A 13,700-nucleotide genomic window follows, 5' to 3' on the forward strand; every position below is an offset into this window, starting at 1 on the left:
CTGCTGCTCTGTACACATAAATTCTGCAAAAAGAACAGGAGTAGTTGTGGCACCTTAGAGACTAACAAATTTATTTGAGCATAAGCTTTCGTGGGCTACAGCCCACTTCATCAGATGCGCCTCCGATGAAGTGGGCTGTAGCCCACAAAAGCTTATGCTCAAATAAATTTGTTAGTCTCTAAGGTGCCACAACTACTCCTGTTCTTTTTGTAGATACAGACTAACATGGCTGCTACTCTGAAACCTGTCATTACATAAATTCTGTATCTCTGCCACCCATCCTCATCCATTATCACTGAAAGGCAAGTGCCTGAAAACAGGATTTTGGGGTTTATAATCCCTCATGTGCTCCTGTTGCTTTCCTTCCTAGTACTAACCCCCCGTGAGTACCCTGTTAGTTGCTCTGGACGAAGTTCTGATGTCACAAACAGAGGATTATGATACCAGACAAGGACTGTAAGCAGCAGGAGCAAATGAACTCTCAGACAAAAGGCTTTTGTTACCACGTAAATGTCCCATAGTACTAAGGAGAGAGGCAAGCTATAATACCCTAGATCGGTGCTGTGCCGTCACAAATGACTTTAAATCCAGCAGATTTTCAGGCTTTTTCTGTGAAGTGTCATGAGGATTTTAAAATTCCTCCTCAGACTATCGTCATGGGCTATTTTATTTTTTCCTCGCTACTTTTAAGGCTCGATCTGCATTACATAACACCCATGTCATGGTTATTCCCTGTAAAATGCAGTTAGGAGACCATGTTACTGTGTCCTTCAGCTCTCCCTGTGCCCCCACTGACTAGTGACTGCCTATTTTTGGTACCAGGAAGGGCATGGCTCAGATTCCCAAGTCATTACTGATACTGCTGACTCAGCCTCTTCCCAGGGAACTTTCTTGTCCCTCCTCTCTGAAGCATCCCAACAGATGTTGTCCCCACTGAATGATCTTTGCTGCCAAATCCATTTACCTGAAATAAGTAAAGTTTCTTGGGGTAGTATGGAAAGTGGAGAGAAAAATGACAAAGAAAGGCTAATTAGAAATAGTTAGCTGCTAGGTAAAGCTGCACTAGATGGGTGCATCATTGGTGTTGTGGGAATTTTAACAGGATTTCTTAACTTGTCTGTAAATTGCTCCAAGAGCACCAGTATTTCACAGACAACAGGGTTTGGGGTTAGGCTAGGGATGGGGTCTGGGTGCTTTTCAGTGTCCTGAAGTACAGAGGAAAGGTAGCTCCCTTTGACACCCCACCCCTTCACCTCCTCCTCTGCTTACTCAGAAAATCTTAGGCAAGAATGACAGCCGAGGATCTATTTCAGGTTGTTAAACTAACATCCCCTCCTCTGTGTGGGTCGGGGTAAGTCTGAAGTGGGCATCAGATCTCCTGTGCAGCCCACTTATGTCTCTCTCTGTGTATCTATATAAATGTGGTGTGTGTGTGTGTGTGAGAGAGAGAGAGTGAGTGTGTGTGTGTGCGTGTCGTTCACGCACGCACTCTCTCTGAACACTCACACATGTACACATGGTCAAATTTTGTTCTCCGTCTACATTGCTGAAAATCTGGAAGAACTCCATTTGCATGCACCAGGATTTATGCAGGTGGAGGTAAAAACACACACACACATGCGCACCTAGCTGCATGTGAGAGAGAGAGAGAGAGAGAAACCCCTTTCTTCCAAACCTGGAGTGCCCCATTTTCCTGTTGTTGTTACCCCCATTCCATGGCTGAATTCACTTGGGCACTTTGCCAGACACGGAGATGTTTGCAACCGAGCAGCCTTCATATTTTCCTGAGGCTTTTTTGCAGAGCAGTTTGGATTGTGACACAAACTCAACATTTTTCTGCTGCAGTAATAGCTAGTTATACTCCCGACATGCTGCTGTTCACATTGCTCTGTCAGAACAGTAGGCAGCTACTGGCACTTCACCAACAGGCAAGTCTAAAGTGGGACGCCTGCTAGAGGGGCAGCCAGAAAGGCCCCAGGTTTGTCCCAGGCAGTCAGTCAGAAAGCTTGACTTTTAAATTTGCCCAGTGAACCCAGTCCATTCAGGGAGGGCACAGCTGCTGTAAAAGAAGCAAGACGGGATCCCTCTGCCTGTGACAGCTGAGATGTGAAGTGATTAGGAGAGGCTGAGAGAGAGGGATTCCTGGGGTGGAAGGCAAGCATATAAAGCCCAGAATTCAAAGATCACTCAAAGTCAAATGGATCCATTCTATTTTCATGGTAGGGAGCAAGATCTTGTGGTTAGAGCAGGGACCGAGACTCAGGATTCCAAAGTTCTATTCCTGCCTAAGCCACTTATTTGGGGTGTGGTACAGGGGAAATCACTGGGGTCACATTTTTCCATTTTGGGGGAATGGGGAAGGAGGAGGCTGAAGCTAATCACCATAAATCATATTTAGGCACCTAAATAAGTGCTCTGCTTTTCAGAGGTGCTGAACAGACATAGGATCCTTTGAAAGTGATTGAGGTCTCTCAATAGGGATTTAGGTACCTAACTCTAGGCCAATATATTTGAAAATACTGGCCTCGATCTCTCTGCACTTCCATTATCCTATGGAGCAAAACGGAGGAGACGATACTGACCTAGCCCATTGGGGGGCTGTGAGACCAACTTAACTGCTGTTTCTAAAACACTTTGCAATGGAAGGTGCTAGAGAAGGACAGCTGTCTTATTTAGTTGTTGTTCCATGGTTCTCAAGGTTAGCCCAGTGATGACTAGTTGGACCTTGGGCAGCCTGGCTAGTTCATCATCTGTCCACCTTCACCCCTTTTTTCTTTTCCAGAATACTACAGGATAAGAATTATATAGAGCCACCTATTCATTGTTCCAAGAGAGAGAGACTGTGTATGTGTTTACATGTGTTCGCATATGTGTGATCATTACTGTGAATGAGCAGTTTCGTCAAGTGATCAAAAACGCAGCCGCCTCCTCCTGGTTAGACCAGTAGGAGCTGAACTCCTTTATCCTGGTAACCACTCTTTGCTTGCCTTATGTGTGTGTGTCACACTAGCAGAGTATCTCTGACAGGATTGCAATATGAGACTGTCCCCCAAAACAGTCCAGCAATGAAAGCATGTTTTTGGTTGGCAAATGCAGTCCAAAAGGGAGAGCTGAAAACTCTTCATGCTGAAGAGTTAAACCGTTCAACCAAAGTTGCCCATTTTCTGCCCATTTGAAGGTCTTAATAGCAGGTTCCCTGATGGCCCTACATAATTTTCTAAAATGGGACAGTGTGCAGTAACTCTCACCTTTAATACAAAGGAGCAGCCTAGTGAGAGTGCAGGTTCCAGGTTGCAAAGTTTCATCTTGATCTAAATGGCCAGGTCACTTGGTCCAAGCTGAAGCATTGGCTGCTGGCCTAGTGCTCCCTACAGCCTGCATCTTTGTAACAAAGAGGAAGGGCAGCCTTCAGACCAACCTGCCCAATGGGCTACCCTTGCTTCAAATGAAGTGCCACTGTCAATGAGTCAGAGAGAGAAAAGACCAGGATAAACATGGTGGCTCTCCTCCTCATTGGCTGAACACTCGCCAGACTAAGCATTTCCGCTGAGCCTGCATAGGAGGGAATATGTTGTTGTTTCACTCCTCCTTTCTGTGGTGTGTCACTGGTTGCTGTTTGTTGCTGAGCGTGCAGTTCTCTATGTGTTCTGTTTACCCTGAATTTCTGTTGCATGTCCAAGAATGGAAAAAGTGTTTGGGTTACTTTTTTCAATACTGCATGATGAGGATGATGAAGCAGAGCTACCAATTGACCATTCTTCCTGGCTTTGTCTCATGCTTTCCTCCATGTCCCATTTCCAGGACCAAGTACCACCTGCCAAGAAGATTCCTGTGCAAATCAGGGCATCTGTAATCAGCAATGGGAAGGTTTTACCTGCGACTGTTCCATGACTTCATACTCTGGGAGCCAGTGCAATGACCGTGAGTGCCAGCTTTTCCTGTCTGGGACTTAGTAGGGAGTTGGGTGTGTGTTGCGGGGGATAGAAAACAATTAGAGTGGGTACTTCCAGAACACAGCTTTCCCAATAGCAAAGCCAAATCATCTGCTTCATAGAAAGAAACTTAAAAGGCTGGATTCCTTGAAGCAAGATCCAGTAGATTCTTTTCTCTTTGATCTAGTTTTAATGTAGTCCTTGCTGAATGTGCATTTCCTGTTTTCATTTTTACAAAGGGATCTAATGACAATGACCACTGAATGTCTGGGTTTGAAGAAACCGGCATAATTACATATGCTGGGTAATAATTAGACTTGCACAAAACTTGGCACGTTTTGGTTCATATAGTTTTGTGGTCAGAGTCTTGTTTTGGGTTTGTTTTCATCTCAATCCCTATGACAAAGTCGTACCCCCCAAATGAAACCACTGAACATCACTCCACTCCAAGAATAGCAAGGATTCTTGAAGTGCTGGCTTTCTGTAAATATGGAGATTTGGGCTCTGATTACTGAAGTGCTTGGTTTAAAATTGGGATGGGCGATTAAATGCGGAAGAGCAATGTAGTTGTATTCCTTCAAATGTTGAACTGCCTTGTTCCAAGACATTGAGTGTTCTCCCCTCATCAGATTTGCCCTAAAGCCTCTGATTAATAATGAAGTTGAAAAAATTGTGAACTGTGTGTAGATAATTTCCCCTCCTTCAATAGCTTTTGCTGACACCTAAATGAAGCAGCTGGGTTCAGCACCATCACTTCCAATTTCCTTTATTTTACGAAATACAGTGTTTTACTGTAATGGTCCAGAACACAGGAGTAAGTACGGCATTATGGGCCAGGACTACAATACATACAGTATTGTGCTGAATTTACTGTAGTGCTCATTCATTTTGAGTGAATACTGCAGCTAGTACAGTGCTATGTGCTTGAGTACTCTGGATCAATACTGAATCATGATGATGATTTAAATATGCACATTTACAGTATGTTTTTATTAGAGTTTAAAGGGATGGCTGATTAAGTATAACTAGTCCCACCAGGTACGAGTAACATTTCTACCCTTGCCCACTGGAACTGTCTGACCAAACCTGTGGGACTGAAATTCTCCTCAAAGAGAGTATCCTCAAAAGTACAACCCTCCCCCCCTTCCTCTCATGGGCTGTGAAGCTTGGCCTTCCACAAATCAATGAGAGCAATATTTGGCCCTGGGTGTCTACCAGTGTTCTGTTTGAAAAGAGATTCACAGGATTGTCTGGGCCAATGGGCAGGTAAGCTCTGAGCTCGGGCTGCATAGCAGACACCATCACTATCTCCTTGCCATACTGACCTCTCTCCCCATAGTTCTCCACTCTTTCATAAAATGAGCAGTGTAGCTCCCTGTTTGTCACATCTGGTTGCTAGTTCCCCACTTTTGAGCACTGCTCTGTAGTTCAACTTCAGTTTGCTAAGCAGATCATGTTATAAGGCTGGTAGCATAGAGGAAACCCTACCTTGGAATCTGTTAAGCAGCATTTAAGTGAGTGCCTTGGAGAGCTCTAAAGGGATTATTGATGCTGTGTTCTTCCTTGTTCCTAATGGGCTTCCCGGCTCCAGAGTGTTGCCCTACCATTGTTACACTGTTGCTAATGAATTCAGGCAGGCTCTGAAGTGTCAACAAGCCAGGTTCCTGAGTCTGTAATTGGGCATTCCTTGCCGCTTTGAAGCTGGCAGCTGGAAAGCCATGCAGGGCAGTCAGAGAGTAGTTTGATCTGAGTGATGGTGACTCAGATGCGCTGACCAGCTTCCAAATGCCCGCGGGTGCTTGTATGTGCCCTTGCCAGTGAATCGGAACTGCTCGCTGGAGGATGTGTGTCTGAAAAAGAGCTGGGAAGGTAAGTCACACTGACTGCTCCAAGGCAGCAAGAGTCCAGCTGGGATCTGCACAAGGTACGTGTGCCATCTTGTTGTGTTAATAATCTCTGCCAAGCATTGAGGCTTGAGATGCCTTTTCCTGTCACTGATTACCTCACTCCCGCTGCAAAGCAAGAATCGCTGCAGTTGGCTCTCGTTCCATGTCTGTTCAACATGTTTCTTATTACACCTGTGTCTGATGCAAACAGAAGTGCTAGTATTGTAATGTGAGCGTGAATTATGTGTCATGTGAACTGGATGTAGTGGGGTGGCTGGCAGGAGAAAATAGCCTTCCTCTACACAAGCTGTAGCCTTAGTTGCCATTTAGGAATCTGTTAGGAACTGCTGGCTCAAGAAGTTTTTTCTTTTTTAAACACAGTCTGTTTCTGTTATTTTGGGAGACGCTCATTAAATAAATACATTAGGGTCAACTTCTACTCTTGCACTGGTGTAAGTGCATGGCTACAGTACCCATTTTATATTGAAGACTAATCAGTGGAGTTATTACAGATTTACGCCAGTCTATATGAAAGCAAAATTTGGCCCAGATGAGCTGCTTTCTCATCCCATTTTGATAAATAGCACACATGTCCTCGCTGGGATGATTGCACTGGGCTAGATTCAGTGCAGCACATTTCAGTAACGCTGTGGGATGGATAAATGGCACAGCTAGTCCATTTAAATGAATCTCTCAGTAGCTGCTTTATCTAGTCCCCAGTAACCAGTAGGTGTGAATTGTAACTTGCTAGCATAAACCTTGCAGACTGAAGGAGTCTTCTGTGTTGACCAATACTCAAGAAGGCTTGGTGAGAGAGTAATCCTCATTTGGAGCAATTAGTCTAATTCTGTCCCACAACTAGGACTTTCTGTACCTCTCTGGAATGGACTCTCTGCTGCTATTGCACTTCCCAGTTTGGATGTAAATGAAAAAAAAAAGATTAATTATATAGAGTACAAGCTGGTTAGAAAACATTGAATAATTTTAGAGTATGGGCTGTAAAAATGTGTAATCAGTCATGATCTAGTGCTACTGTTTTCCTGGTTTCTAAGGCATTATTGAAGTCTGCCTTGGATACTGTACTAAAACTGCAAACAGTGAGAGGGTGTGGGAGAGTCAAAGAAATGTCTAAAGTTCTGGAAATGTAGGTTCAATTCTGCTCCCACCTGGTACGGCTACTAGTTAATGATGGAGCAATTCTGGTCAATCGGACCAGTCTTTTTGACTTGCAACCCAACTTTCAAATGTGGGCATCTTAGTAAGGTATAGGAATCCAGCATTAGGATGCTACAATTGGCACTTATGGCTATTAATCAGGCATTGACATGCCTAAATGTTACATTGAGCATCCAAATGCAAGACTTTTTCATGTGCTGCTGAGGTACTGATTTTCCAAATTAGGACACTATGTCAGTGTAATCGGATAACTCAGATCTGTGGAGCCCCCCAGCCTAGCTAGACAAAAAGGGCTTGCCTAAACATACAACTGTTGTGGTGACAGGAGAGAGCTCTCCCATTGGCATACTAAAACCACTTCCACAAGAGGCAGTAGCTATGTCGGCAGGAGAAGCTCTCCCATCGACATAGCACTGTCCCCAGCAGTGCTTAGGTTGGTGTAATTTATGTCACATGGGAGTGGTTTATTCACACCCCTGAATAAGTTGTGCCAACAGAAGTTGTAGTGTAAACATAGCTTTGGTCTTTACTTTAACACTGGACCTTAATGTATTAATTCCGGGCTCCCAGTAACTTGAGATGTACCATCTGCAAAAATTGTTGTCTATAATCTTGGTCATGGAACTATGATGTGCCCCATATCCCTGTAGTCAGACCATCCAATCGTCCTCTATAGTGAAGTCATATAAAGCTGGGCTTGACAGATCCAGCTAAAGGGAATGCAGCTGGGTGGGATGAAACTACATCTCACAGAGAGCTGCTAGTTACTCTGTGTCTCACGTAGATGGAAAATGTTTTCAGGAGTCGTCACCAGGCTGATTCAGGTGTGTATTAATAGAGGCTCATTGTCTGTAACAGATCGATCGATAGCTATCAGCGTGGCTAGAGCAAACAGGAGAGTGTAAAGCATCTTTCCAAACAACTGTCTGGTGGAGTGGTGGTTAAGTCTTTCTGCTGGCTATCGAGCAGATCTCTGGTTTAATTTATTTATTTTTAAAATTATAGGTTGTAATATTGATCCAATCTGTTAAAACAAGTTTTCCATTCAGTCTGCAGGAAAAAGAAGCAGTCCGTGTTTGCCCATTCTTTGTATATCTTCTCTCACACTTCCAAAGTGTGCATTGATATAAACAGAGCGATCTTCTCACTCGAACGTTGGTGCTGGTAGGTGAGATGTGGCTCGTTCTGTTGCCTGGGGAAGTGGTAATATGGCACTGTTCTTTTCACAGTAACTGGCAGCATTTTTCATCAAAGGACCCTGTCCATGTGATTTATAACCCATGCACTGCTTCTTTGATCTGGTGAATCCCATTAGTGTGTGTGGGGTGGGGGAGAGGAGAGAGGGAGGCAGGGTTACTTCCTCCATGCATGTGACTCATTCATATAGTAATGGCTTTGTCATGTTCAAGCCCTCCTGAACGCCAGCTCTTTGTTTGACGGGGGGCTGGTTCATGTTAGTGGAGCTCTCTTGTCCTTCAGCTCAGTTAAAAATGTCAGTGCCAAAATTAGCAGTTTCTGAATAAATCTCAGAACAAAACTTTTGAGTAAAGGTCAGAATGTGATGGGCCTAATAACAGGGAAGTAGGAGTAGGCCATCTATGAACATTGCAGCCTGGTGTCAGGGATGTGGAGCAGGCATTCCCATCTTCCTCTGCACTTTACCTTTTCTGTTTTTTACCCTACATGAATTTAGCACTGTTTTTAGGTGCTAGATTGACAGCTCCGTAGTCTGAAGGCCTATAGACTAGGTGTACAACGAGCAGTGACAGGACAAACTTCACTCATCCTGCCCAAAGAATGTGGTACAACCCTGACCTTCAGCAATGAAATGGAGATTAGCTTCCATGTAACATTCTCTGCTGAGACTCCCAGCAAGGAGGACAGTTAAAGCAGTAACGATGAGGGCTTTTTATGAAATGCTCACCTGCCTCCGAGAACGTGACTGAGATCCTTTCCCCTCCAAGCTCATTTCATCTGTGCCACTGAGCATCCATAGTTATTTTTGCAGTTGGATTAAAACCTGTCACTCAGAGGTGAGCACTTCTCCCTCCCCTCCCCTTCTCAGTGATTGTTGTTGCCAGTTGGGCCAATTACCTGGTGTCCAGGCTTGGTAACCTCGTTGTAATTTCACCTCCATTGGTTCAGCCCGATTTATTTGCAGAAGCCCTTTTATTGCCCATGTTTAATTATCACCCATTCATTTGTAATGTGGCCAGCTTATTACTTATTGATACTGGGAGCAGGAAGCACTGAGAGGCTGCTGGTATGTCGGAAATAAATCTGCTGCAAAATAAATCATTAGTTGTGTGTGGCTAAACTGATTAGCTGTTTAAATAAAAGCTAAAACTCTCCCCCACTCCCCCAGCGTGCAGATAATACTCTGCAGCAAAGTCCACTCTACATGAAGCAAAAGCTACCTCTGACTCAACTCGCATGAATTAGGCCCTATTAGAGCAGAGCAGGCATCCTACCCTCTCCTCCACTCCTCTCCCCTTGCTCCTTCCTTCATCTCTTTCGTCCCCTCTCTCCTCAGTGCCTTTTTACATCACCTGCTATAACCAGAACTGCCTGCCTGGTCCAGTCAATCAAGTATCCTCACTCTCCTCCTTCCAATTCTTCTCTGCTGTCGGTCGGCCTTCTGATGCTGTTCTCTGCCCCCGTGCCTTAATGACCTCAGCCTTCCAAAATAATAAGCAGGCGGAAGGAGATATAAATGTGGCCGTGTACTCAGCATGCTGTATAAATCACGTGATCATTATTGGTCATGACCTTTGTTCTTCCTCCTGTGTTTAACTGTTTGCCATCACTTGCTGTGTTACGTCTGGGACTGTACTATCTTCAGGACAGGGATCTGCCTTTCATACTTAGTAAAGTGCTGTTCACCTCTCTGTTGCTGTATCATAAATAATGTATATTTGTTCCAGCACTCAAGTGGTTAAGAAGGCTTTGTTGCCTTTCGGTAAGCAGGAGAGCAAGTTCACCCTGAAATTGCACCTGAAAAGTGTCTCTCTGGGATGCAGGTCAAGAGCTTGTTTGAAAGCGAGTCCAGTTGGCGTACTACCCCATGCACCCATCTGGAGTCATCCCTGAGGGTCAGCCATGTTAACACTGTGGTGAATTTGGACCTAAATGTTTTGGGTGAGATTTGTGTTAAGCAGGGAATTTGGGGGCAGCTGTCCCTGGAATGTCCTTTCCCACATCTTTGAACTTCTCCCTCAGGTGCTCAGACCGAAAACAATTTCCTTCTTTCCAACAGAGAGCCTCGCAAACTTACTCTTTCCTGCTCCCTCAAATGCAGCTAGCTCTTTAGCATTCGAGTGGGTAATCTAATTACTACTGCATCAGCAGCTTGGCACAGGGAGCGTTTATAGAGGAGCCACAATCAGTCACTGGTATCTGTGCACACCTGGCTGCTGTCACCACATAAGCTATGGTCCAGTGATGCCACAGAGTTTGATGGGATGGAAAGGAAGAGGCTTTATACGGGTGGCAGTAACAGCAGCTTCAGTAGCAACCTTTAAACAAGATGCACTAGAAATTACTTTTCTCTCTTCCTGACTTTGTTCTGTATCTATGCCACTCATTTAAACCAGTCTTGAGAAGCCTCTCCATAGCTTGGCACCCGTCATGGGCACTATTTTGCTGTGTGACATTTTCTGCAGGTCATGTTGACATCTTGCAGCTTTCTCTCTCATTGGGGATAGTTTGGTCATAGAAGTTTCATCCCTGCTATGAAGCGTAAAGGCTGGACTCAGAGATGGTAGATTTCACTGGTGGCCTATCCATGTTTGTTCTGAGAGGTGCTGCTATGACCAGGCATTGCCACAAGTTGATGTCGCCACAAAATTGATGAGCTGTGCACCCCAAACTGCCCACATCTATTGATGGTGATCTGCAAAGACAAACTCCACTAACTGTAGAATACAATACTGAAGGCCTTTACAGCCTTCAATGTATGAAAGTTTAAAAGGGGCTTTCAATGGATTTACTTTAGACTTTAAACCCACCAGCTTTTTTGCCTTTTAATGACTCGCGTTTGTCCGGCTTTCTGTTCCGGGATACAGAATCAGCAATAGCCGGTTTAAAACTCAAGGGAAACACCATAACATTCTCCCCACTCACCAACTTCCTCCTCCCTGAGAGCCTTTATCTGAATCTCTTCTCAATAGACTGGTGTGGTGGTAATCTTGGAAATTTAGGGCAAATGGATGTTGATGGATCCTTAGGCAAAGACCAAACCATTCTCTTAAGTTACACTCTGCTGAGTTGAATCCTTTGGAAGTCACTTTGTGCAGATTCCAGCCTAAAATTGTTTGGCTCAATGCTTTAGCAGGGTTTTCTGTTGGCTATGATGCCACCAGTATAAAGCCTGCTGGGACGTCACATGAGTGGAACTGGAAAGTCTGAACTCTGGAGCCGGGGAGGTGACGGAAAGATACACGAAGTTAATCTTCTGCATCCAGCTCTTACTCCAGCTGCTGAACAAGACTGGAAAATAGCCTGTAAAGAGCAACCCTGCACTAGCAGGTGGGTGGTAAAGGCTTTCTCTTCACCCTTCCCCTTCACCCTTCCCCTGGTTCTTGTCACGCAGACAGAAAGCAAAAGACCAGCAGTCCGAAGTGCAGGCAACGCGATGTTTATTGGGGTTAATCAGGCAAGCACGTCCATAGCTCTACATGTTGGTAGAGCCTTTTTTCTCATTGTCCCAGTTTCCCCTTCCTTAGCAGGGATAATTATACCTGTAGTGCACAGTCGTTGGTCCCATCCCTTACAAGTTATGGTGACGTTCTGTTTTGGAGGGTCCTGGGTCTGGGGGTTTCAGTACTACCTCTTTTGAATCCCATGGGAGGGATAAGGAGTGAGATTGTGCTTTGGTCAGGGCTAGACATTTCTTTGGCTTTTAGTGTTTCTTATACCTCCCCCATCCTCCTTGACCCTCTCTTGGGAGAGGAGTTGAGGCAGGACTGTCCTTCAAGTGTGCACTCATATATTAAACTCCCACTCTACCCAGCAACACTTTAGCTCTTTCTCTCATCTCTTTTCACCCCATCTGCTTGTAGGCAGATGTAACACACATTGTCTTTGTTCTTTGTTCACACATGTTAGTAAGAATATAAAAATATCAAAGGCAAATGGAATGGGCAAACAAGACCCAAAATTCTATCTCAGGCAAATATACAGGCCTGAATACTACATTATCATCACTAGCACTCCTAGCAGTGGGAATGGATAGATGTGGATCTAAATAGGTCTGTTCCATCTCTAGCTTTTACAGACCAGATTCTGTTCATAGTTGCACCGGTATAAACACAGAGTAATGCCACTGATTTGAGTAGAGTTACTTTGGATTTATAACAGTATCACTGAGATCAAAATCTCTCTGAATCTGATTGAGACTTTTATCAGATTTTTGTGAAGTTAAGTGTCTGTACACTAGACTGAAGATCGCCTTTAAAATCACAGTCCTAATTTGGACAATCTATTCCATGAAAGTATTTGCAGGGTCCACCCATTGTGCCCAGCAACCATAGGAATGCCAGCATGCACAGACAGTCTGTGCTTGAATTTTGTCCTTTTTGGGATAGACCTTGAGCCCATAAGTAAGTCCAGGTCTGTGTAAAAGAGAGAGTGATCTAGTCTGTTTTTTCTCCCCATTTTTATGATGAAAGTTCTTGACCGGAAAAACCTAAGGCAGAAGGAAATGAAAGGTCCTGGAGGAGATTCTTGTTCATTATCCAAGCTGCCTAATGCGCTAATTATGGCCTGTCATTGGAAGATGGCTGCCTATTGATCTCCAGTGGAGTTTAGCTGTACATGGAGACATATCTGTAACATTACAGGCTTGTTACCTAGGAGCTGGTATAATAGGCTCAGCTGTGGAACACTGGGAATTAGACACAAAATCTTAATTACAGTTATCATACTAATGATCCCCAAGGGGCAGATTGAGGTTGACTGTGTGGGTACCTGTGAAGTTGGCTGTGGTGGGGGGGAGGGCTTTTGGATGGATTTGATTGTCTGGAGGTGTTTCACTGCTTAAAGATAGCTGTGCCTTGAGAGAAATTGGGAATGGAGAAAGGGACTTCCATGTAAGAACTCATGTAAGGATTCTCTACAGCATGGAGAACTTCCCCATGGACCAAACTCTGAAGAGAGAGATCCCTTCTTTGTCCTTTCAGCTCATCTGCAATAAGGCAAGAATGAAATAATGAAATGACTGAAAATAGCTGTCTGCAGCAGAGAACTGTTAATAGAAACACAGCTTTGTTCATGGGTATGTGAAGGAGCCGACCCTGTGACTAACTGAGCCATCAGTTCATTACAGATCACCTGCCAGCTTTTAGGGGTGAATCCTTGTGAGCCCCTCTGATGCCCTGCATTGAAGATGAGCTGCATAACATTGAAGGTCATGAGACGTATGTAGTACTTTGACAAGTGTGTACCTGCAGCGCTGTCCCATAACTAGCTGGGATTAGGTGCGCTGCAGTATTGGAGCTTCGGGGGTGAAAAACTGAGACCTAAGGCAGGCAATGAATTATAGAATCATAGAACATCAGGGTTGGAAGGGACCTCAGGAGGTCATCTAGTCCAACCCTCTGCTCAAAGCAGGACCAATCCCCAATTAAATCATCCCAGCCAGGGCTTTGTCAAGCCTGACCTTAAAAACTTCTAAGGAAGGAGATTCCATCACCTCGGTAACGCATTA

At 44.5% G+C, this 13,700-nt stretch overlaps 1 protein-coding gene across 1 annotated transcript in view; it reads left to right on the forward strand.

Annotated features, from left to right (window-relative positions):
• The window catches only part of NRXN3 (neurexin 3), a 1,403,073-nt gene that overhangs the window by 675,348 nt on the left and 714,025 nt on the right, over positions 1–13,700 (forward strand). The window contains exon 15 of the mRNA XM_084630166.1: positions 3,802–3,921. Coding sequence (XP_084486292.1) covers positions 3,802–3,921 — 120 coding nt within the window. The remainder of the gene's footprint in view (positions 1–3,801; positions 3,922–13,700) is intronic.

The sequence above is a fragment of the Lepidochelys olivacea genome (genome assembly GCF_965140295.1).
Source record: "Lepidochelys olivacea isolate rLepOli2 genome assembly, chromosome: 6".
Taxonomy (NCBI): Eukaryota; Metazoa; Chordata; order Testudines; family Cheloniidae; genus Lepidochelys; species Lepidochelys olivacea.